The 27,096-nt window shown below is 39.8% G+C and overlaps 1 protein-coding gene and 1 pseudogene across 1 annotated transcript in view; both read right to left on the reverse strand.

Annotated features, from left to right (window-relative positions):
• Window positions 1-27,096, reverse strand: part of LOC149449999 (prominin-1-A-like) — a 202,331-nt gene that overhangs the window by 62,794 nt on the left and 112,441 nt on the right. The window contains exons 3-7 of the mRNA XM_089692505.1: window positions 22,379-22,434; window positions 14,890-15,095; window positions 8,941-9,061; window positions 5,764-5,827; window positions 2,574-2,663 (exon numbers count right to left, since the gene is read on the reverse strand). Coding sequence (XP_089548631.1) covers window positions 2,574-2,663; window positions 5,764-5,827; window positions 8,941-9,061; window positions 14,890-15,095; window positions 22,379-22,434 — 537 coding nt within the window. The remainder of the gene's footprint in view (window positions 1-2,573; window positions 2,664-5,763; window positions 5,828-8,940; window positions 9,062-14,889; window positions 15,096-22,378; window positions 22,435-27,096) is intronic.
• LOC149450000 (small nucleolar RNA U3) lies at window positions 6,740-6,812 on the reverse strand (annotated as a pseudogene).

The following is a 27,096-nucleotide window of genomic DNA, read 5'->3' on the forward strand; positions in this document are numbered from 1 at the left end:
CTCACTTTAGCTCCATCTTGGGGGGGTCTTCATTAAAAAAAAAATTGCTCTGCGAATGTCTTGGCGTCCACACAGCCCTTGGAGATAATCCCCAGAATGCTGATTTACAATTGTCATTAGGCTCCATCTATTGGCCACATCTGTTACTTTCCTGTTTGAGATATTTCAGGGAATTACCAGATAGGACCCCTAGATGGAGCTGACCATAATCAGAAATAGGAAAATCAGACATATTATCGGGATTAGTCAGGACGGCGGATGCTGAGGCATTCACAAAGAAATTTTTTATTTTTTTTAAATAGCCGCGCAAACAAACTTGCTACAAAGCTACGATGTGACCACCCACATGGAAGAAAAATATATTTTAAAAATATTCTTCCCAAATATATTACCATATATTTGAAATAATACAATTTTGGCCATATTCAATATATATATGTATATACAAAATATATTTTTAAAAATATTTCTCATATATTTAGTAATATATAAAAAAACGCATTTCAACATGCAGTGTGTGTGTGTATATATATATATATATATATATATATATATATATATATATATATACACACATACACACACTGCATGTTGAAATGCGTTTTTTATATATTACGAATTATATGAAAAATATTTTTCAAAATATGTTTTTTTAAAATATATCCTTCAGACTTTTTTTTAACATATAATTTTAACATATTTTTACATATATATATATATATATATATATATATATATATATGTGTGTGTGTGTGTGTGTAAAATTAAATATATATATATCTATATATATACACATGTAAAATTAAATATATATATATATATATATATATATGTAAAATTAAAAAAAAAAAAAAATATATATATATATACAGTATATATATATACACATGTAAAATTAAATATATATATATGTAAAATTATATATATATATATATATATATACACACACATGTAAAATTATATATATATATTTATATATATGGAAAATTTAATATATATATATATATATATATATATAGAATTATTATTATTATACAGGATTTATAGCACCAGTTTGCTCAGCGCTTTACAATATAACGGGAGACAATGCAGCAACAATACAGTTCAATACAAGAGGGATAGGAGGACCCTGATCCTTGGAGCTTACAATCTAAGAGGGAGGGGCTAGTGGTTTAAGAGGTAGTAACTCTGGGGGATGGGCTGGTTAGAAGAGTAGAAGATTCCATTATTAGCTGAAGGCAGTATAGGCTTCCCTGAAGAGATAGGTATATATATACATACACACACACACTGCATGTTGACATGCGTTTTTTATATATTACGAAATATATGAAAAATATTTTTACAAATATATTTTTTTAAAAGATATTCTTCAGATTTTTTTTTTAACATATAAAAAAGTAATTTTAACATATTTTTACATTTATTTGTAAATGCATTCCAAAAATTTAGATTTGTATTTTTAAAGACATACAGTATATTTGAAAATGTATTTTTAAAAATATTATTGGGATTAGTCATGATGGCGGATGCTTATTTTTTTTTTTAAATAGCCGCACAAACTTATCACTTGCTACAAAGCTATGATGTTGCAGTTTGACCACCCACATGGAAGAAAAATATATTTGAAATATATTTTAAAAATATTCTTCCCAAATAGTTTGACATATATTTGAAATACTAACATTTTTGGGACGTATGCAATATATGTGTATATATATATATATATATATATATATATATATTTACACAGCAATAATAATAATATAATGATAGCTATAATATTAATATTATAATAATACCAATAAAAATAATAATAGCAGAAATAATAATATAATGATAACTATAATATTAATATTATAACAATATAATAATAATAGCCAAATTAATAATATAATGATACATAGTATTTATTTATATATAATTTATAATAGTAAAAAATAAAATATAAGAATAATGCCAATAATAATAATTACAGCAATTATAATAATTTAATAACTATAATATTAATATTATAACAATATAATAATACCAATAATAATAGCAGAAATAATAATATGATGATACATATTATATTAATAATAATATAACAACAGTATAATAGTAAAAAGAATAAAATATAAGAATGATGCCAATAATAATGATGCCAATAATAATAATTACAGCAATTATAATAATTTAATAACTATAATATTAATATTACAACAATATAATAATACCAATAATAATAGCAGAAATAATAATATGATGATACATATTATATTAATAATAATATAACAACAGTATAATAGTAAAAAGAATAAAATATAAGAATGATGCCAATAATAATAATGATGCCAATAATAATAATTACAGCAATTATAATAATTTAGTAACTATAATATAAGTATAATAATTTAATAACTATAATATTAGTATTATAACAATATGATAATACTAATAATGATAATAATAATACCACCAATACTACTACTAATAATAATGACAATGATAATATTAATACTAATAATATTATTAAAAATAATAAAATCTATTAATAAATAGCTGTAATACTAAGACAACAAAGATCTTACCATTGACTGTATTCTGAACAGAGTCCAGTGTTGTATTGGCTTTTTGCTCTATGGTGCTTTTTATCATTCCGCCGAGAACTGGACCGATACCTGCAGAAAAAAAAACACAAAGAAATCTTCAACCAAAACATTTACTGAAAAAAAAAACCAGGTAGAATTAAAAGCCAACTTTTTAAAAATTATTAATATTATTTTATTCAAACATTATGTTTCGCATTAGGTAGGGAATAGGCACTTTTTTGCCAATTAAGGAAACGATTGCAAAGAAAGAAAAAGATTTTTTTAATGGCTGCCCAAAAAAACCCCCAGATAGCTGAAAGATTTTTCAGCACATAAAAAAAAAATAATAAAAATAAATAATTAAAATGATTTAATAAAAATTAATAAATAATAATTGATAACATTAAAGAGTAACCTCACTTTTGTTGAGGAAGAACATCCTCCTATGTACATTGGAAAGATTTTACCAAGTTTGTTGCAGATTCCTCCCTTTTGGTATTCTGAAGAAGAAGCTGTTTGTTTCTCTGTGTCGGTGTGCAGAGGGAATATGAATGGGAGTGACTTTATATTTATCAATCAGCTGCCACACTTGCAGAATTCTAATGAGGAAAGTGGCGGGGTCTGCATCCCTTTAGACATGGTTTCTCTTTGGTAGTATCTCACAAAAGAAAAAATTTTCATTGCAGGGGATGCCCAAAATCTGACTTGTAGCGCAGACTTCTGGGAAAATCAGTGAGGTGATCATACAAGCAGGAAATGAAATTTCTGGGGGACGTTCTGTATACCATTTGTGTACACAACACCTCCAGGTTGTCATACTGCATTACAGCAGCTGCAGACTAAAAAGGAACGGATTTTTATGAACATTCAATTACAGTATGACTTGTGTTGTAATTGTTTATATTATATTATTTTTTAATTTGCAATTTTTTCCCCATGAAAGTGGAGTTAACCATAAAAAAAACAAAAAAAAGAAAAACCCACACATTATTAAAAGCATGGTATTCTGATGAGCAGGGTCTTTCATAGGTAAAAGTTTAGTAAAGATATATAAATGGAATGTATGGTGGTTTTGTACATTCTTCTTTTCATTTATTCTTACTATAATATTCTTATATATTAATGTTAATTAATACTACCTAATATTCATATGTGATATATTTTTATTTACCTGGCTGAGGAACAAAAATATAAAAAATATGTTTTATTATTTTGTAATTATTAAAGGTGTATAAAAATGTATAATAATAACAATGATGATATATTATTATTACTACTAATAATAATCATTTTAATAATAGTATATTATACATCATGTTATACATGTAATAATTACATAATAAAATAAATAAATATATATATATATATATATATATATATATATATATATATATATATCTCAATCAATGCAAAGCTAGTTGCTAGGCAAGAAGGTGCTCAAAAAACAAGCATAAGTGTGTATAAAAATGTATAATAATAACAATGACATATTATTGTTAATAATACTATTATTATTATTATTATCAATAACAATATTATTACAAATCATGTTATACATGTAATAATTACATAATAAAAAAGCTATATTATTATTATGATATATATCTATTTATATAATAATAATAATTTTAATAATATTACTATTATAAATCATGTTATACATTAAATAATTACATAATAAAATGTGAGATATATATATATCAATGGAAAGCTAGTTGCTAGGAAGGAAAGTACTCAAAAAACAAGCAGAAATGTATATACAAATGTATAATAATAATAATAATAATGATATATTATTATTAATAAAAATTATTATTATTATTATTAACAATAATAATAATTTTAATAATATTATTATTATTATAAATCATGTTATACATGTAATAATTACATAACAAATCTATATATATGTCAATGGAAAGCTAGTTGCTAGGCATACAAGTGCTCAAAAAACAAGCAAAAATGTGTATAAAAATGTATAATAATAGCAATGCTGATATATTATTATTATTATTATTATAAATCATGTTATACATGTAATAATTATATAAAAAAAATATATTATTATGAGATTTAAATAAATAAATAAATTATATATATATATATATATATATATATATATATACACACACACATTATATATATATATATATATATATATGTATTTAAATCTCATAATAATAGAGTTTTTTATATATAATTATTACATGTATAACATGATTTATAATAATAATATTATTAAAATTATTATTATTATTATTATTATTATTAATAATAAATCAGCATTGCTATTATTATATATATATTTCTCAATGGAAAGCTAGTTGCTAGACAAGAAAGTGCTCAAAATACAAGCACATTTTTGCGCATATTTCAGGTGCTCCCATTGAAGTCTATTTGGGAACTCTGCCCCACAAGGTCATGTACTTTCTATGAGCAATGAGCTTCCAGTGACACCATGTGAGGTGACCCCAGGGAAGGCGATGACTATGGCGTATGGGAAATGAGAACGCCACACTAATATATACAGTCAGAAAGGCGAAATCTAACAAAAATTTAAATTTTTGCATATAGTGTAAGAGACACGAGGACACCATCAACAGTCCATCATAAAATATTTTCCACATCAATACCCAACACGTTTCGGCGCATAGAAACTCCCCCTTCATCAGGGCTTGTAAAAAATGGCAGGTCAGTGACACATGGTCATGGACTGTAGCATGTTAGCTCCTGAAGCTACATACATTCTTCTCCTCCTCACTACTACAGTCCATGACCGATTCTCACTATTTTTCACAAACCCCGATGAAGGGGAAAGTCTTGTGTGCCGAAACGCGTCGGATATTGATGTCAAATCTATTTTACGACTGTTGATGGTGCTCTAATTTCTATCACACTATATGCAAAAAAAAAAATTAGATTTGAGTTGGCCTTTATATGATTATTTCTGATTGGCTGGTTACATTTTTATTTTATAATAACAAAATTATAAAAATAATATTTTTTTTTTTTACTAAAAAATTCCAATGGAAAAAAAAAAAAAAGTTTAGATTAGAGTTGGCCTTTATATGATTATTTCTGATTGGCTGGTTATTTTTTTTTATAGTAATAAAATAATAAAAATAATATATATTTTTTTTTACTGAAAAAAATCCAACGGAAAATAATTGGAACTATTTGTCAGGCTTACCAGTAATGCTGCTGTTGGCTTGGTTTATAGGTACACTGCTGGAATTAGTAATGGCATCGACATCCTGGGAAGAAAACAAAAAATGCTGAAAAATGGACCAAATAATTGCACAAATAAATAGAAAAGCGCCAGAATAGAATATGGAAATCAGCGGGTATTTTATTTCTCCATCTAGCGATGGAAAGAGAGATTTGTCTTGGGAAAGTGATCCAGGAATAATCTGGAATTAAACCCAAGAAGAAGAATGTCATATATTGTAGCTTACCGGTCTTTAGATGCGGTGACTGCATTAGTTTTCTTTTTTTCTCAGTTTTTTCCCCTTTATTTTCCCCCGTTGATCCTGCCACTAACACACCTTCTGTCCCAGGGTGGCACCACTGTATATACTGTATATACAAAAAGTTTGTGTTGTCACCCTAGGCTGCTTCATCCTGATTTGGACAGAAAACCCCTCCCTCGCTGGTTGTCTCTACAACATAAAGGGGTGTTATTTTGCAGGCTTTTTTTTTTTTTGCAGAAAATCTCCTTAGCCCAGAAAATAAAAAATGAATGCAGCCCCCATGTCTAAGAACTGGTAAACTGAAATATATTACATTTTTTTTAAGATATACTGTATGTATATCTAAACCCAATGACTAAAATCTCATATTTTTAATTAATTATTTTAATATAATTTTAATATTAATATAAATGTAGTATTAATTTTTTATTATTTTTAATTTTTTTATTATTCATTCTGATATATTTTTTTAGAAATAAATTTAACTAAAATTTTATTAATGTAAATGTATTATTTATAATAATAACAGTGAAGTGGCGAGCGGGCGACCAGATCTGATTATTGCATCACATCCCTTAAAGTTGCAAATATTCAATAGAGAAGATGGGACTTTCAGGGTGCATGACTATGAATACAAAACATATTAAAAAGTTATATCATTTTTATTTCATATTTTTGTAAAAAAAAAAGGAAAAAAATACAGAAAGACACTTTCGAGCACATTTCTCTCATCAAATTCTACAGAAATGATCCCTGAAAGTATAGACTATACGAAATAAAAATTATATAACTTTTTAATATGTTTTGTATTTATGTCCATGCACCCTGAATGTCCCATCTTCTATATTGAATATTATTTATAATAATATTAATGTATTATTTATAAATGTAGTATTCCTTATTTTTTTTATTTTTTTTTATATCCTTTTCATGTTGTGTATATTTTATTACTTTATTTTTAATTATTTTGTTATTAGTAATAAAATAGTAAAAACTACAATATTCATTTCTAGTACTTTTTTTTTGTTTTATTCAGTTTTATATCTGTTTTTATAAAAATATTTATTTTGATATAATTAAAATTTTTTTCTTATAAAATAATCCTTATGTAATATTAATAAAAATTGTAGTATTTCATTTTTTTTTTTTAGATTTTGTTTATTATTCTCCTAGATTGTAAGCTCCCAGGATCAGGGTCCTCCTATCCCTCTTGTAGTGAACTGTATTGTTGCTGTATTGTCTCCCGTTATATTGTACAGCGCTGAGCAAACTGTTGGCGCCATAAATCCTGTATAATAATAATAATAATAATAATAATGATTAATTTTGATATAATTATTTAAATTGATAATACCATTTTATTATTTTTTATAAATGTATTTATAATTTAGAATATTTTTTATTATATTATTCATGTTTATATCAGTTTTTAAAAATTATTTTTTTTTATCCGGCCCCACATCCAATCGCTTTCCAAAGCCTGCTGGCTCAACCTTCGCAACATCTCCAAAATACACTACTTCCTAACCAATGACACCGCAGAGCTCCTAATTCCCTCCCTGGTTATCTCCCTCCTCTACTACTGAAACTTCCTCCTCATTGGCTGACCTTTACATAGGCCCTCCCCCCTCCAGTCCATCATGAATGCTGCTGCCAGGCTTATCCACCTTACCAACCACTCAGTGTCCCCCATCCCTCTGCCAATCCCTCCATTGGCCTCCACTCAGTGTCCTCCATCCCTCTCTGCCAATCCCTCCACTGGCCTCCACTCAGTGTCCTCCATCCCTCTCTGCCAATCCCTCCACTGGCCTCCACTCAGTGTCCTCCACCCCTCTCTGCCAATCCCTCCACTGGCCTCCACTCGGTGTCCTCCACCCCTCTCTGCCAATCCCTCCACTGGCCTCCACTCGATGTCCTCCATCCCTCTCTGCCAATCCCTCCACTAGGTGTCCTCCACCCCTCTCTGCCAATCCCTCCACTGGCCTCCACTCGATGTCCTCCACCCCTCTCTGCCAATCCCTCCACTGGCCTCCACTCGGTGTCCTCCACCCCTCTCTTCCAATCCCTCCACTGGCCTCCACTCGGTGTCCTCCACCCCTCTCTGCCAATCCCTCCACTGGCCTCCACTTGGTGTCCTCCACCCCTCTCTGCCAATCCCTCCACTGCCCTCCACTCAGTGTCCTCCACTCCTCTCTGCCAATCCTTCCACTGGCCTCCACTCGGTGTCCTCCATCCCTCTTTGCCAATCCCTCCATTCGCCTCCACTCAGTGTCCTCCACCCCTTCCTGCCATTCCCTCCACTGGCCTCCACTCGGTATCCTCCATCCCTCTCTGCCAATACCTTCACTGGCCTCCACTCAGTGTCCTCCATCCCTCTCTGCCAATCCCTCCACTGAGTGTCCTCCATCCCTCTTTGCCAATCCCTCCACTGGCCTCCACTCGGTATCCTCCATCCCTCTCTGCCAATACCTTCACTGGCCTCCACTCAGTGTCCTCCATCCCTCTCTGCCAATCCCTCCACTGACCTCCACTCAGTGTCCTCCACCCCTCCCTGCCATTCCCTCCACTGGCCTCCACTCGGTATCCTCCATCCCTCTCTGCCAATACCTTCACTGGCCTCCACTCAGTGTCCTCCATCCCTCTCTGCCAATCCCTCCACTGACCTCCACTCAGTGTCCTCCATCCCTCTCTGCCAATCCCTCCACTGGCCTCCACTCAGTGTCCTCCATCCCTCTCTGCCAATCCCTCCACTGGCCTCCACTCAGTGTCCTCCATCCCTCCCTGCCATTCCCTCCACTGGCCTCCACCCCTCTCTGCCAATCCCTCCTGCCAATCTCCTTCCTCCAATATTTATATTCCTTTAGGTATTCATATGTGATACACCAACTTGGCCTTACCTGCGGCACCGTACTGACGAAGGTCTTCAGGTTATCCGCGGTGTCATTGAAGGTGTTGAACCCGTTCTCCACCGCCTTGCCTATTTTGCTGTTGCTATAAAACGCACAGATGTCACCAGCCCTGCCGGGAGGAAACAACAGAAATGGGGGACATTAAAGCAACAATCGTAATCTCTACCCATATGGAAGAGAAATATATTTTCAATACAGTTAGAAAAAAAAAAATATACATGCAACATATATTTACAATATATTGGCCTACACGAATTTTAACATGTATTCCAAAAATGTAAATTAAAATATATTTTCCAAAGGCATATCTTTAACAATATATTTTTCAAAATATATTTTCCAGATATTTTTGAACATCTAAAAAAATGCATTTAAACGTAGATTTTTAAATATACTTGTAAATGCATTCCAAGTGACACTTTGAAATATATTTCACCGTGTGTTCTGAATATATATTTTTAATAATATATTCACAAATATATTGAGATATATTTTTTAAATATATTGAATACGGCCAAAATTGTAGTCTTTGAAATATAGGTCAATATATTTGGGAAGAATATATTAAAAATGTATTTTTAAAATATATTTTTTTTCCATGTGTATTCCAAAAATGTAAATTAAAATATATTTTCCAAAGGCATATATTTAAAAATATATTTTTCAAAATATATTTTCCAGATATTTTTGAACATCCAGAAAAAATGCATTTAAACGTAGATTTTTTAAATATACTTGTAAATGCATTCCAAATGACACTTTGAAATATATTTCAGCGTGTGTTCTGAATATATATTTTTAATAATATATTCACAAATATATTGAAATATATTTTTGAAATATATTGAATACGGCCAACATTGTAGTCTTTTAATATATTCTTCCCAAATATATTGACCTATATTTCAGAGTGTATTTTTAAAATATATTTTTCTTCCATGTGCATTCCAAAAATGTAAATTAAAATATATTTTCCAAAGGCATTTATTTAACAATATATTTTTCAAAATATATTTTCCAGATATTTTTGAACATCTAAAAAAAAATGCATTTAAACATAGATTTTTTAAATATACTTGTAAATGCATTCCAAATGACACTTTGAAATATATTTCAGCCTGTGTTCTGAATATATATTTTTAATAATATATTCACAAATATATTGAAATATATTTTTGAAATATATTGAATACGGCCAACATTGTAGTCTTTTAATATATTCTTCCCAAATATATTGACCTATATTTCAGAGTGTATTTTTAAAATATATTTTTCTTCCATGTGCATTCCAAAAATGTAAATTAAAATATATTTTCCAAAGGCATTTATTTAACAATATATTTTTCAAAATATATTTTCCAGATATTTTTGAACATCTAAAAAAAATGCATTTAAACATAGATTTTTTAAATATACTTGTAAATGCATTCCAAATGACACTTTGAAATATATTTCAGCGTGTGTTCTGAATATATATTTTTAATAATATATTCACAAATAGATTGAAATATATTTTTTAAATATATTGAATACGGCCAAAATTGTAGTCTTTTAATATATTCTTCCCAAATATTTTGACCTATATTTCAGAGTGTATTTTTAAAATATATTTTTCTTCCATGTGCATTCCAAAAATGTAAATTAAAATATATTTTCCAAAGGCATATATTTAAAAATATATTTTTCAAAATATATTTTCCAGATATTTTTGAACATCTAAAAAAAAAACATTTAAACATAGATTTTTAAATATACTTGGAAATGCATTCCAAATGACACTTTGAAATATATTTCAGCCTGTGTTCTGAATATATATTTTTAATAATATATTCACAAATAGATTGAAATATATTTTTGAAATATATTGAATACGGCCAAAATTGTAGTAATTGAAATATAGGTCAATATATTTGGGAAGAATATATATTTTTAAAATATATTTTTCTTCCATGCGGGTAACCCTCTTACATCCAGATTTTTTTGGGCGTTATGTTTGCCTTTCAAAAAAAAAAACATTTTAGGCCTAAAGATGAGTTAAAACCCTCAAACATTTTATAGGATCTGAAAGCAGCCACCCCGAAGAATAAAATGGTGGGTGTTTTAAATTTTTATGCCACATAATATTTGCACAACATAGGATTAAGCTCAACTTTTCCGTAGAATATTCAGTAGTTCATGTTATGGAATATTCTGGTAAAATATAAAACAGGAGGTTGCTCCGAGTGATTCGATTCCCAACACATCGAGCTTTAATACCGGCCATGTCTGCAAACCAACGATGAACTTCAGCATTCTATATTCTCCCTGTGCTGGGAGAGGTGGTCATGTGACCTCCTGAACGCCTGGAAGCCATTGCTCTACCTACCTCTGAAAAGGGATCCACCGCCATGTAAACCTAGGCTAAGGCTGTTGATTCTGCTTTTTAATCCCCGGGGTTGATACCCTCCTAGCAGGACATACTCCACCCAACATTTGACGTCCTCTACCATCAATATGTGAACACTCCTAGTGAATGCGGACCCCCCAAACATTTGATGCCCTCTTTACCATACCCCCGGGTTCAATATGTGAACATTCCCAGTGAATACAGACCACCCAGCATGTGATGTCCTCTGCTCATAACCCCCAGGTCAATATATGAACACGCTTTGTGAACACAGACTACCCAACATATGATGCCCCTACCCATAACTCCAGGGTAGGGACATCGATATATGAACACTTCTAGTGAATGTGGACCCCTCAACATTTGATGTCCTCTGCCCATAACCCCTGGGACCAGGGGCGGACTGACAACTCATGGGGCCCCCGGGCAATAGGGGATCATGGGGCCCCTGTGTCCTTGCCCAAACTCAAAAAAGCCTATGAAAAAGGTACCAGGGGCATCTCATGGGGCCCCCTACTGACCCCGGGCCCTCGGGCAATGCCCGAGTTTCCAAATGGTCAGTCCGCCCCTGCCTGGGTCAATATATGAACATTCCCAGTGAATACAGACCACCCAACATGTGATGTCCTCTGCCCATAACCCCGGGGTCAATATATGAACGCACCTAGTGAATACAGACCACCCAACATGTGATGTCCTCTGCCCATAACCCCCGGGTCAATATATAAACACTTCTAGTGAATACAGACCACTCAACATATAATGTCCTCTGCTCAGAATCCCAGGGTCAATATATGAATACGCTTTGTGAACACAGACCACCCAACATTTGATGCCCTCTGCCTATAACTCCTGGGTCAATATGTGAACTCTCCTAGTGAATACAGACCACCCAACATGTGATGTCCTCTGCCCATAATCCCAGGGTCAATATATGTACACTCTTTGTGAACACAGACCACCCAACATATGTTGTCCTCTGCCCATAACCCTGAGGTCAATATGTGAACTCTCCTACTGAACACAGACCACCCAACATTTGATGCCCTCTGCCTATAACTCCTGGGTCAATATGTGAACTCTCCTAGTGAATACAGACCACCCAACATTTGATGCCCTCTGCCCATAACCCCGGGGTCAATATATGAACGCGCCTAGTGAATACAGACCACCCAACATGTGATGTCCTCTGCCCATAACCCCGGGGTCAATATATGAACGCGCCTAGTGAATACAGACCACCCAACATGTGATGTCCTCTGCCCATAACCCCCGGGTCAATATATAAACACTTCTAGTGAATACAGACCACTCAACATATAATGTCCTCTGCCCAGAATCCCAGGGTCAATATATGAATACGCTTTGTGAACACAGACCACCCAACATTTGATGCCCTCTGCCTATAACTCCTGGGTCAATATGTGAACTCTCCTAGTGAATACAGACCACCCAACATGTGATGTCCTCTGCCCATAATCCCAGGGTCAATATATGAACATTCCCAGTGAATACAGACCACCCAACATGTGATGTCCTCTTCCCATAATCCCAGGGTCAATATCTGAACACGCCTAGTGAATGCGGACCCTCCAACATTTGATGCCCTCTGCCCATAACCCCCAGGTCAATATATGAACACTCCTTTTGAATACAGACCACCCAACATGTGATGTCCTCTTCCCATAATCCCAGGGTCAATATCTGAACACGCCTAGTGAATGCGGACCCTCCAACATTTGATGCCCTCTGCCCATAACCCCTGGGTCAATATATGAACACTCCTAGTGAATACAGACCACCCAACGTGATGTCCTCTGCCCATAATCCCAGGGTCAATATATGAACACGCTTTGTGAACACAGACCACCCAACATTTGATGTCCTCTGCCCATAACCACGAGCTCAATATGTGAACTCTCCTACTGAACACAGACCACCCAACATTTGATGCCCCCTGCCCATAACCCCGGGGTCAATATGTGAGCAGTCATAGTGAACGCAGACCACCCAACATTTGATGCCTTCTGCCCATAAGCAGACCATCCTTCCCCAGTTCCCGGGTCCCTCAGGCTCATACAGAGCCCTATCCAGGAACACACAGAGGAGCCAAGCCTGGAGACATGAACACGGAATACTTAGTTTCCTCCTCTAATAATAACCCAGAAACCTCCGGAGACAATGACATGACACCTTTGTTATGGATACAAATCTCAGGGTAGAATTGTTGGCACGATCAGTACTCCATGCTGCCAACACCATCATTCTTGGTGCACGCACGAGAAACAACAGACATGAAATTCTTTATTACAATTAAAGCCGTTGTAAGGTTTAAAGTTTTTGTACTAAAATAAAAAAAGATGTTCTACTTATCCTGAACCCTGCCCTGAACCCCATCTTCTTGATTTCCCCACCGGAACTCTTGGCTCCTCCTCTTACCTGTGTGCCACCATGGGAAGCTGCTAGGGTAGGATGGGATGGGATGGGATGGGGTAGGATGGGATGGGGTGGGATAGAATGGGGTACGATAGATTGGGGTAGGATGGGATGGGGTAAAATGGGATGGGGTAGGATAGGATGGGATGGAGTAGGATGGGATGGGGTAGGATAGGATGGGGTACGATAGATTGGGGTAGGATGGCATGTGGTAGGATACATTGGGGTAGGATAGGATGGGATGGGGTAGGATAGAATGGGGCAGGATAGATTGGGGTAGGGTGGGATGGGGTAGGTATAGGATGGAATAGGATAGGATGGTGTAGAATGGGATGGGGTAGGATGGGATGGGGTAGGGTAGGATGGGATGGGGTAGGATGGGATGGGGTAGGGTAGGATGGGATGGGGTAGGATGGGATGGAGTAGGATGGGATGGAGTAGGATGGGATGGGGTAGGATGGTAAGGAGTACGATAGATTGGGGTAGGATGGGTTGGGGTAGGATGGGTTGGGGTAGGATGAGATGGGGTATGTTAGATTGGGGTAGGATAGGATGAGGTAGGATGGGGAGGGGTAGGATAGGATGAGGCAAGATAGATTGGGGTAGGATAGGATGGGGTAGGATGGGATGGGGTGGGGTAGGATGGATTGGGGTAGGAAATGATGGGGTAGGATAGGATGGGGGAGGATGGGATGGAGTAGGTAAATGGATGGAATATGATAGGATGGTGTAGAATGGGATGGGGTAGGATAGGATGGGGTAGGATGAGATGGGGTAGGATGGGATGGAGTAGGTATAGGATGCAATATGATAGGATGGGGTAGGATAGGATGGGGTAGGATGGTATGGAGTAGGATAGGATGGGGTAGGATGAGATGGGGTAGGATAGGATGGGGTAGGATGATATGGAGTAGGATAGGATGTGGTAGGATGAGATGGGGTAGGATAGGATGGGGTAGGATAGGATGGAGTAGGTATAGGATGGAATAGGATAGGATGGGTAGGATGGGATGGGGTAGGAAAGGATGGGGTAGGATGGGATGGGGTAGGTATAGGATGGAATAGGATAGCATGGTGTAGATTTGGATGGGGTAGGTATAGGGGTCGGTACTCACAGGATGACGAGAGTGATGATCAGCAGGAAGAAGTAGATGAAGCGCCTCTTGCAGGTCATCCTCTTGGTCTGCTTCTGGTACATCTTCCCACCGCAGTTCCCGCAGCAGCGGCAGCAAGGGAAGAACAGTCCCACCAGCGTCATCAGGATAATGAAGAGCAAGCCTATGGCGAGAGCCACCAGATAGCCAACTTCATACATCAGCACCTGGAAGAGAATGGGACTTTTAAAGACCTCGATTTCACTTCACCTTGGTGTACAGTGCCCTGCTGGACCCTCCTACCAACCCAGATCATCCTGCATTGTACAGATGTAACGCACCCCCGTAGGAGGCGCTGGTGAATGCAGTCCTATTTCCCCACTTAGCACACACAGCCAGGCACCTCACTTTTCCACTGGAAGGCTAGATACTGAGCCATGGGGAGCAGAAGAGAACTTTACATGTGCCACGGATGGTGTCCTGGGGGATTTCCTCCCAGATCTGGACCAGGGCATCACTGAGCTCCTGCGCAGTCTGAGGTGTGACCTGGTGGCATCAGATGGGCCCAGACATGGTATTCAAGAGGTGTTCTATTGGATTTAGGTCAGGCGAGCGTGGGGGCCATTCAATGGGATCAATACCTTCATCCTCCAGGAACTGCCTGCATACTCTCACCACATGAGGCCTGGCATTATTGTGCACCAGGAGGAACCCAGGACCCACTGCACCAGGAGGACCCTAGGACCCACTGCACCAGGAGGAACCCCGGACCCACTGCACCAACATAGGGTCTGACAATGGGTCCAAGGATTTCATCCCCATACCTAATGGCAGTCAGGGTGCCATTGTCTAGCCTGTAGAGGTCTGTTGGTCCCTCCATGGATATGCCTCCCCAGACCATCACTGACCCACCACCAAAACGGTCATGCTGAACCATGTTACAGGCAACAGAACATTCTCCACGTCTTCTCCAGACCCTTTCACATCTGTCACGTGCTCAGGGTGAACCTGCTCTCATCTGTGGAAAGCACAGGGTGCCAGTGGTGGACCTGCCAATTCTGGTGTTCAATGGCAATTGCCAATCCAGCTCTATGGTGCCGGGCAGTGAGCACAGGGCCCACTGGAGGACGTCGGGCCCTCAGGACTCCCTCATGAAGTCTGTTTCTGATTGTTTGGTCAGAGACATTCCCACCAGTGGCCTGCTGAAGGTCATTTTGTAGGGTTCTGGCAGTGCTCATCCTGTTCCTCCTTGCACAAAGGAGCAGATACCGGTCCTGCTGATGGGTTAAGGACCTTCTACAGCCCTGTTCAGTTCTCCTAGAGGAACTGCCTGTTTCCTGGAATCTCCTCCATGCTCTTGAGACTGTGCTTGGAGACACAGCAAACCTTCTGGCAATGGCACGTAATAATGTGCCATCCTGGAGGAGTTGGCCTGCCTGTGCAACCTCTGTAGGGTCCAGGTATGGCCTCATGCTCCCAGTAGTGACACTGACCCTAGCCAAATGTGAAACTAGTGAAAAACAGTCAGAAAAGATGAGTAGGGGAAAAAAATGTCAGTGGCCTCCACCTGTAGAACCATTCCTGTTTTGGGGGTCGTCTCGTTGTTGCCTATCTAGTGCACCAGTTGTTAATTTCATTAACACCAAAGCAGCTGAAACTGATTACCACCCCCCTCTGCGACTTCACTGACCAGGAGTTTCTTTGACTCGATGCTAGACTCTGATTACAGTCTTCCTTTCATTTTTTTGAGCCGTGTATAAGCAGATTAAACTCCGTCTTGAAGGTTTCTCAGCATTGGCTGATGGCAGACGGTTCTCTATACATAAAGGAGGAAGAGAATGAGCATAAAATAATTCTGGGCATTCCCCACTTGCAGTCTGTCGGCCATGGACAGCACAAGCAGGATGTCTTATCTAACATACATCTGCAAGTTTACAGCTCACACAATGACCTCCTGGGACTGAACGCCATAAACAATGAAAGGCGCAGATGTGAAGGAGGAAGTGAGCGCACCTGAAGACAATGGCAGCCATCCGTAAACCGTCTCCCAAGTGTATGTGGTGGCCAGACCTTCCAGGTTCAAGCTGTTCCTCTACTACAAAAGGGCTGGTAAGTCAGAAAGGGTTTTACTAAATGACTGATGAGCAACAATGTTAATGCGAGAAGGGATATAGACAGGCATGTAATCAGCATCCAGCTGAACTTGACCAGCCTACAGTCTTTTTTGGAAGCCAGCCTAAAGGGTTAGTTCATCTTACCCAAAAAAGCTGCCTATGCAGGTAAGGGGCACCTGTAGATAAAACAAACTGCGCAACTTTGGCTGAAGTTGGATAACGCCCTTGCTATAGGTGTAGGTAATTTACGTACCACCTGAAGACTGGCTAAAAAAAACTTCCAGAGATGGCATCATCCCATCCTGCCTTGTTGCTAGGATGTTGCTAAGACACTCCTAGCTGTTCCTGCTCACCTCCACCATCACAGAAAAAAGCTCCTGTAACGGAACCGGACCCCGACTGCACTAGGGTATTTCCGTTAGACTTCCGCTTCCCTGTCCGAACACAGATCCACGGACACCACTCTTGAGCGAAACCAGGAAATAGACTGCTTTATTTTAACACAGACACAAGATATATACATTCAAGGGAACAACCCCCCCTCCCTGTATAAGGATACAGAGAGGGGCAAATCAAATCAAGCAGCAAGAAAAACATCAGCAGACGCCCCCCACCAAGCCAATACACAAACACATACATCCCATATTGTTTGCTCCCAAGCAAGACACACAATAGAATGGGATGCAACCCCATAAAACCAAACAATCCATAACCCCCCACCTATCTCCTATACGTGTCTACACAATATCAGGACATTTCACCCTGCACCCCTAACAGGCACAGGGTGACTTACACATAAGAGGGATATGGGGAGCTGAGACGGGGGTCTCCCCACCTCTCCAAAGTGAGCTGTGTTCCATGGACCCCCCCACCCAAAGTCACTCCCGTCACAGCTCCCAACATGTGTGGTCTACTATCTCCTCCATCGCTGAGCTCAGAGTTACTGCAACAGGGGAGAGAGAACCCATGTAAGGGGAGTTAAAGTGGCTGGGAGTGTCTTAGCAACATCCTAGCAACAAGGCAGGACTGGATGATACCATATCTGGGAGTTTTTGGCCAGACTTTTGGAGATATGTAAATGGCGTTAACCTATAGCAAGGATATTATCCAACTTTGGTCAAAATTACACATTTGTTTTTTTAGCTAAAGACACCCCTTACCCGAATAGGCAGGTTTTTTGGTGAAGGTGAATTGAGCCTCTAAAGCTGAAGTTTAGATTTGGCTAATACTGCATAGTTATACTGGTCAAGCTTGGAGAACTGTAGACATGCATGTGGAAGATCCCCATGGAATTTGGAAACTACTGTAATAGGAACGGATACTCCAGTGATCATGGCTAGTTTCCGGGTCCAGTGCTGAGCGGCTGCCCTGTCGCATTCTGAATTCAGGAGGCCAGCTGCTGGGCAAAGGTGCTACTCAGAGAACACTTTGCCTTTCCTCAAATAATGTAAAGCATTCTCTGATTGGTTGAGGTGGAGCCTGAGCTATTGAAGGTATGCATGTAGAAGATCCCTGTGGAAGTTAAAATTCCTATAGTAGGAAGTGACACTCTAGTGATCATGGCTAGTTTCTAATTTGTTGGTGAATGTGAACTAACCTGTTAAAGCTGAAGTTTAGATTTGGCTATTATTGCTGGTTACATTTGTCACGCTTGGAGCATTGTAGATATATAAGTGGAAGATCCCCGTGGAATTTGGAAACCATTGTAGTAGGAACAGACACTCCAGTGATCATGACTAGTTTCCAGGTCCCATGCTGCAATTTTTTTGGTGAATGTGAACTGACCAGTTAAAGCTGAAGTTTAGATTTGGCTATTATTGCTCGTTACATTGGCCAAGCTTAGTGCATTGTAGATGTGCAAGTGGAAGATCCCCGTGGAATCTGGTAACCATTATAGAGGAACGGACACTCCAGTGATCATGGCTAGTTCCTGGGTCCCGTGCTGAGCAGATACCCTGCTACATTGTGAACAGAGGAGGTCACCTGCTGGGCACAGGCACCATTCAAAGAACACTTTTCCTTTCCTCAAATAATGTAAAGCATTCTCTGATTGGATGAGGCGGAGCTTGGGCCATTGTAGGTATGCATGTAGAAGATCCCTGTGGTAGTTAAAAATCACTATAGTAGAAGAGAAACTCCAGAGATCATGGCTAGTCTCCAGGTTCCGTGCTGTAATTTTTTTGGTGAATGTGAACTGACCTGTTAAGCTGAAGTTTAGATTTGGCTATTATTGCTGGTTACATTGGTCAAGCTTGGAGCATTGCAGATATGCATGTGGAGGATCCCCGTGGAATCTGGAAACTACTGTACTAGGAATGACACTCCAGTGATCATGGCTAGTTTCCGGGTCACATGCTGAGAGGCTGCTCCACTACATTGTGAGCACAGGAGGTCGCCTGCTGGGCACAAGCACCATTCAGAGAACGCTTTGCCTTTCCTCAAATACTGCAAAGCATTCTCTGATTGGATGAGGTGGCGCTTGGGCCATTGTAGGTATGCATGTAGAAGATCCCTGTGGTAGTTAAAAATCACTGTAGTAGGAAGCGACACTCCAGTGATCATGGCTAGTTTCTGGGTCCCGTGCTGTAATTTTTTCGGTGAATGTGAACTGACCAGTTAAAGCTGAAGTTTAGATTTGGCTATTATTGCTGGTTACATTGGCCAAGCTTGGAGCATTGCAGATATGCATGTTGAGGATCCCCGTGGAATCTGGAAACTACTGTACTAGGAATGGACACTCCAGTGATCATGGCTAGTTTCCGGTCTTCGTGTTGCAATTTTTTTGATGAATGTGAACTGACCCATTAAAGCTGAAGTTTAGATTTGGCTATTACTGCTTGTTATATTGGTCAAGCTTGGAGCATTGCAGATACTGTATGCATGTGGAGGATCCCCGTGGAATTTGGAAACTACTGTACTAGGAACGGACACTCCAGTGATCATGGCTAGTTTCCAGGTCACGTGCTGTAATTTTTTTGGTGAATGTGAACTGACCCGTTAAAACTGAAGTTTAGATTTGGCTATTATTGCTCGTTATATTGGTCAAACGTGGAGCATTGCAGATATGCATGTTGAAGATCCCTGTGGTAGTTAAAAATCACTATAGTAGGAAGAGACACTCCAGTGATCATGGCTAGTTTCCAGGTCCCGTGCTGAGCGGCTGCCCCGCTACATTGTGAACACAGGAGGTCACCTGCTGGGCTCATAGCTATTCAGAGAACACTTTGCATTTCCTCAATTCATGGAAAACATTCTCCAGAGGAAAAAAAAAATAACTAGATCAAGGTTTGATCTAGGTCAGTGCCAGGGTTAGTGTTTGGGTCAAGTAAAGGTCAAAGGTCACGGTCAGTATATTTTGGACAGAATTTGAAAAAAAAACACCAAGCAATTATTAAGTATCAGTGTCAGTATGTTTCAGGCGGGATAAAAAAGAAAGAAAAGCAAACTGGGCCCCATTGTTTCTGGGCCATACTCCGGGTCAGGGGTGGACTGACCATTTGGGCACCCGGGCACTGCGCGAGGGCCCGGGGGTCAGTAGGGGGCCCCATGAAATTCCCCTGGTGCCTTTCATAGGCTTTTTTGGGTGTGCTTTGAGTGTGGGCAAGGACACAGGGGCCCCATGATCCTCTATTGCCCTGGGGCCCCATGAGTTGTCAGCCCGCCCTGCTCCTGGTACCAGTAAACGTCCACATATGTGGTATCGCCGCGATCGTCAGGAGCAGGAGAATTTATTTTGAGTTGTTCTTTGGTGGCCGGTTATGATAGTAGCAAGAAATATAAAGCTACATTTCTTAAATAATGATATTTCTTCTTTTTTTTTTTTATATTTTGGACCAGTTTTCCTTTGTTAATAATAATAATTAAAAAAAAAAAAGAAACATCCATGACCAGTTTTACTATCACTATAGCTGCAAAATTGTGTTCAGGCATTAACATGGTTTACCATCACTACTGCAGGCCATAGACAGGTCGAAAATCGGCCGATTTTCACACCATTAGTGGGTTAATTGGTCGGCCGTTTTTCTGGATTTTGTCAGATTTTTTTGATCGGTAAAGTTGGAAAAAACATTTCACGGCAATGATGGGCAAATCGGCCGATCTTTTTACCAATAAAAAATCTGCGCATGAGCCGTGACCTGCAAGAAAAAGAAGAAGAAGAAGAAAAAAAAAAAGAAGAAGAAAGAGAAGAAAAAAAATTAGAAGAGAAAGAGGAAGAAAAAGAAGAGGAAGAGAAAGAAGGAGAAGAGAGAAGAGAAAGAAGAAGAGAGAAGAGAAAGAGGAAGAAGATGAAAAGGAAGAAGAAGATGATGAAGAAGAAGGAAGAGGAGGAGGAAGAAGAAGAAGAAGAAGCAGAAGTGAGAGAAGAAGAAGAAAAAGAAGAAGAAGAGAGAAGAGAAAGAAGAAGAAGCAGAAGTAGAAGAAGAGAAAGAAGAAGAAGAGAGAAGAGAAAGAAGAAGAAGAGAAGAGAAAGAAGAAGGAGAAGAGAGAAAAGAAGAAGAAGAGAAAGAAGAAGAAGAGAGAAGAGAAAGAAGAAGAGAAAGAAGAGGAAGAAGAAGAAGAGAAAGAAGAAGAAGAGAAAGAAGAGGTAGAGAGAAGAGAAAGAAGAGAAAGAAGAAGAGAGAAGAGAAAGTAGTAGAATAAGAGGAAGAAGAGAAAGAAGTAGAAGAAGAGGAAGAAGAGAAAGAAGAAGAGAAAAGAGAAAGAAGAAGAAGAGAAAGAAGAGGAAGAGGAAGAAGAGAAAGAAGAAGAAGAAGAAGAAGAGAGAAGAGAAAGAAGAAGAAGAAGAACAGAAAGAAGAAGAAGAAGAACAGAAAGAAGAAGAAGAAGAAGAAGAAGAAGAAAGAAGAGAAAGAAGTAGAAGAAGAGAAAGGAGAAGAAGAGGAAGAAGAGAAAGAAGAAGAAGAGAAAGAAGAAGAAGAAGAAGAGGAGAAAGAAGAGGAAGAAGCAGAAGAAGAGAAAGAAGAGGAATTCCAGTCTGCTATTATATTTGACATTAAAAAGTATTGCGGTTGCAACAATGTATCCATTTGTATCCGAAAAACCCATCTGTATCCAAAACGGATACAAATGGATACATTGTTGCAACCACAATACTTTTTAATGTCAAATATAATAGCGGGGCTCTCTGCAGGGACAGAAGTAATTAAATGCCGGCTGTAGACGGGAAGAAAATCTGACGATTTTTTTTACTGTTGGTGGTAACGTCGGCCTATTAAACGACCGATTTTTCGTTTTTGTTAAAAACTGGCCGGTTTTCTCCCGTCTATGGCCTGCATAAGGGGATGAGGAAAAATACTTCTATTACCTCTCTGAAAAGACACTTTTCCTTTATATATCGCATTTTAGCAGCTTGACTCTTTTTTTTAAGAATAATGAAAAATTAATAACAGACTTACTTCTTTATACTCTTTGGTTATTAAATTCGAGTCGTTCAGGAATCGTCCGAGGAAAGCTGGAAAATATAATATCAAGATGACAATGATTAACACAAAATACTAAAAAATACAGTTCTGATCAATGGTTCTCAGAGTTAATGACCCCATGTCTTGGATGAGATGGTAAGAACCCCTCATAATGGGCACAGCGGGTGTACAGACCCGGGAACTCAGCACAGGGATGGTGGGAACCGCTCATAATGGACACAGCGGGTGTACAGACCCAAGAACTCAACACTGGGATAGTGGGAACCCCTCATAATGGGCACAGCAGGTGTACAGACCCGGGAACTCAGCACAGGGATGGTGGGAACCCCTCATAATGGGAATAGCAGGTGTACAGACCTGGGAACTCAGCACAGGGATGGTGGGAACCCCTCATAATGGGCACAGCGGGTGTACAGACCCGGGTACTCAGCACAGGGATGGTGGGAACCGCTCATAATGGACACAGCGGGTGTACAGACCCAGGAACTCAACACTGGGATAGTGGGAACCCCTCATAATGGGCACAGCAGGTGTACAGACCCGGGAACTCAGCACAGGGATGGTGGGAACCCCTCATAATGGGAATAGCAGGTGTACAGACCTGGGAACTCAGCACAGGGATGGTGGGAACCCCTCATAATAGGCACAGAAGGTGTACAAACCTGGGAACTCAGCACTCGGATGGTGGGAACCCTTCATAATGGGCCCAGCAGGTGTACAGACCCGGGAACTCAGCACAGGGATGGTGGGAACCCTTCATAATGGGCCCAGCAGGTGTACAGACCCGGGAACTCAGCACAGGGATGGTGGGAACCCTTCATAATGGGCACAGTGGGTGTACAGACCCGGGAACTCAGCACAGGGATGGTGGGAACCCCTCATAATGAGCACAGCGGGTGTACAAACCCGGGAACTAAGCATTTGGATGGTGGGAACCCCTCATAATGGGCACAACGGGTGTACAGACCTGGGAACTCAGCACAGAAATGGTGGGAACCCCTCATAATGGGCACAGTGGGTGTACAGACCCGGGAACTCAGCACAGGAATGGTGGGAAAACCTCATAATGGGCACAGCGGGCATACAAACCTGGGAACTCAGCACTGGGATAGTGGGAAACCCTCATAATGGGCACGACAGGCGTACAGACTCAGGAACTCAGCACAGGGATGGTGGGAACCCCTCATAATGGGCACAGCGGGTCTACAAACCCGAGAACTCAACACAGGGATGGTGAGAACCCCTCATAATGAGCACAGTGGGTGCACAAACCCGGGAACTCAGCACAGGGATGGTGGGAACCCCTCATAAATGGCACAACGGGTGTACAGACCCGGGAACTCAGCACAGGGATGGTGGGACCCCCTGATAATGAACAAAGTGTGTGTACAGACCTGGGAACTCAGCACAGGGATGGTGGGAACCCCTGATAATGAACAAAGTGTGTGTACAGACCTGGGAACTCAGCACAGGGATGGTAGGAACCCCTCATAATGGGCACAGCAGGTGTACAGACCTGGGAACTCAGCACAGGGATGGTGGGAACCCCTCATAATGGGCACAACGGGTGTACAGACCTGGGAACCTCTCAGATCTCACCAACAGAGCTCTTGAGAAATAGAAGAACTATATAATCCCTGCTATGCGCTGGATTTAGTTTTCTCACCGACTGATTGTTGAACATTTATTGCGGTAGACTCTGAATCTCACCGACTTTGTTTCCCTCTTTGTGAAGGTGATATCTGAGCGGTCCAAGTCTGGGTGAGGTATAGGACCCGAGGCTATAGATGGCCTCCATTATTATTCTTTGCCTTCAGTATATGTATATATTTCTTATCCTGGTCCTTCGTTTTCAGTAAAACATTTCAAAATTCATTGGGATTATATGAATGAAAAAAACAAAAAACAAAACAAAACTGCAGCCTCCCTAGCGGTCTGATGATGTCAGTATTTCTGTGCTCAAAGTGGTACATTTTTTTGCATGGAAATATGTCGTTTTTTTATTGTAGGCTGTAATTTGTAGGAATAACTCACTGAAATCTGTCCGAACAAGAGTCTAGTAAACATCCCGGGGAGGATAAAACTTGAAACATGAAATCATAAATTATAATATAATAAATAATCATAAAAATAATAATATAATAATAATAAATGTAATTCAATAATATAATCAAACCAAAAACACTGAAATGTGAAATAGAGCGCCAAGTTCTCACATCGCTGAGCTCAGTCGCAGAATCGTTTTCAGTGTCTGATGAGGAATTTCCCCCACGAATCATTATCACTCAATTCTGCAAGTGGTTCTGATTTACTATCGCTGTTCTCTAGCCGGTCTAAAACCGCGTCTGACCTAAAGGGACGCTTTTTGGACGCCATGGACGTTTCTCAGTTTCCAGGCAGAAAGAACAGTAAAAATGCAGGCAGGGCGCCGGACAAAGCACTCGGGACAAAATGTATGTGAAATGGTTTGATACAGGAATGTTATACTATGTGATTTTAGTGGATTTAGTGAATGTCACTTTTTTAACGTTTGAATTTCCCGCCAGTTCCGTCCCCCGTACGTCCCGACGCTCGCAGGGAACGGAACCTGGATGACAGATCCGGAATCAGCCGGAGGACTTTGCCGGGGACACTGCAGGGGGGACATCGCGGGAGCACAGGACAAAGTAAGTGCATAAGAGATCCCGGAGCAACGCTGCAGTGTATTCCCGAGCAGGGGCGGACTGACCATTTGGAAACTAGCACTTAGGGTACTATTCCCCCCACTGACATTAGGGCACTATTCCTGCCACTGACACCAATGATGGGGCACTATTCCTCCCACTGACACCAATGATGGGGCACTATTCCTCTCACTGACACCAATGATGGAGCACTATTCCTCCCACTGACACCAATGATGGAGCACTATTCCTCCCACTGATACCAATGATGGGGCACTATTCCTCCCACTGACACCAATGATGGGGCACTATTCCTCCCACTGATACCAATGATGGGGCACTATTCCTCCCACTGACACCAATGATGGAGCACTATTCCTCCCACTGATACCAATGATGGGGCACTATTCCTCCCACTGACACCAATGATGGGGCACTATTCCTCCCACTGACACCAATGATGGGGCACTATTCCTCCCACTGACACCAATGATGGAGCACTATTCCTCCCACTGATACCAATGATGGGGCACTATTCCTCCCACTGACACCAATGATGGGGCACTATTCCTCCCACTGATACCAATGATGGGGCACTATTCCTCCCACTGACACCAATGATGGGGCACTATTCCTCCCACTGATACCAATGATGGGGCACTATTCCTCTCACTGACACCAATGATGGGGCACTATTCCTCCCACTGATACCAATGATGGGGCACTATTCCTCCCACTGACACCAATGATGGAGCACTATTCCTCCCACTGATACCAATGATGGGGCACTATTCCTCCCACTGACACCAATGATGGGGCACTATTCCTCCCACTGACACCAGTGATGGGGCACTATTCCTCTCACTGACACCAATGATGGGGCACTATTTGGCCCACTGACACAAACAATGGAGTACAATTCCTCCAACTGACACCAATAATGGGGTGCTATTCCTCCCACTGACACCAACAATGGGACACTATCAGGGGCGGACTGACCATTTGGAAACTCGGGCACTGCCCGAGGTCCCGGGGTCAGTCAGGGGCCCCATGAGATGCCCCTGGTACCTTTTTATAGGCTTTTTTGAGTTTGGGCAAGGACACAGGGGCCCCATGATCCCCTATTGCCCAGGGGCCCCATGAGTTGTCAGTCCGCCCCTGTTCCCAAGTATGGCTCAGGGTTACCGCTTGTGGTGCTGCAACTTTACCCCGAGCTACACTCGGGAATACCTCCAGGGGGGTAAAATTGCAGTTGAGGCGGTAGATGTAGAAGAAATGGGTTATCTGTAGAAAAAGTGTTTCTATATTTTTATTTTTTCCCTCTACTCCTGGCTCCTTCCCATTCCCTTCCACATCTTCATGTGCTGCTTTGGTTTTAAGACTTTTATTGGAAACCTGTAAGCTCCAGTGGCTCAGGTGGCACTCCTGAGCTTCTCCTGAGCTTCTCCTTAGCTTCTCCTGAGCTTCTCCAACGCAAGAAAAGCTTTAAACCAGGTTTTACCAAGTGCTGCTTCATACAAACTTTGAGGGCCTGGGCAGGGTCCCCCCTGACTCTAACTTTGATGATCCCTCTTGCTCTTCATCCACCCCATACAGTCATCTATGGACTGGAAACCACCCAAGGCTCATGGCAGTAAGGACTTGTTTAAATTTGCTTCAAAATGTGCCATTGGACACGCTCTGAATGCCAGTCAAAGCTCCTCTCACTAAATAATATGGTCACCTTACCGTCCTGTTCACATCTTTGCTTCAAAAATTATACTCCATGTCGCTTTCTTGGTCCTTCAAAGAGTCTCCAAAGCCTCCATAGAAGTCTATGACAACGCTCGCTAACAGCACCTGCAGCTTTTGAGGGGCTTTTATTCAGAGTTTGTTTTGGAGGTATTGCAGGTCTGAGATATCCCAGGATGCACTGGGAAACCAACAAGCAAACCAGAAAGACACCATCAGCAGTCACTTCCGGTCCTTGTGTATATATTCTGGGAGTATCTGGTGCCGACGTCACATCTGGTGTGCAGTGTGGAGCAG

This window comes from Staurois parvus, unplaced genomic scaffold (genome assembly GCF_062004578.1).
Source record: "Staurois parvus isolate SC_StPar_1 unplaced genomic scaffold, SC_StPar_1.0 ptg000587l, whole genome shotgun sequence".
Classification (NCBI taxonomy): domain Eukaryota; kingdom Metazoa; phylum Chordata; class Amphibia; order Anura; family Ranidae; genus Staurois; species Staurois parvus.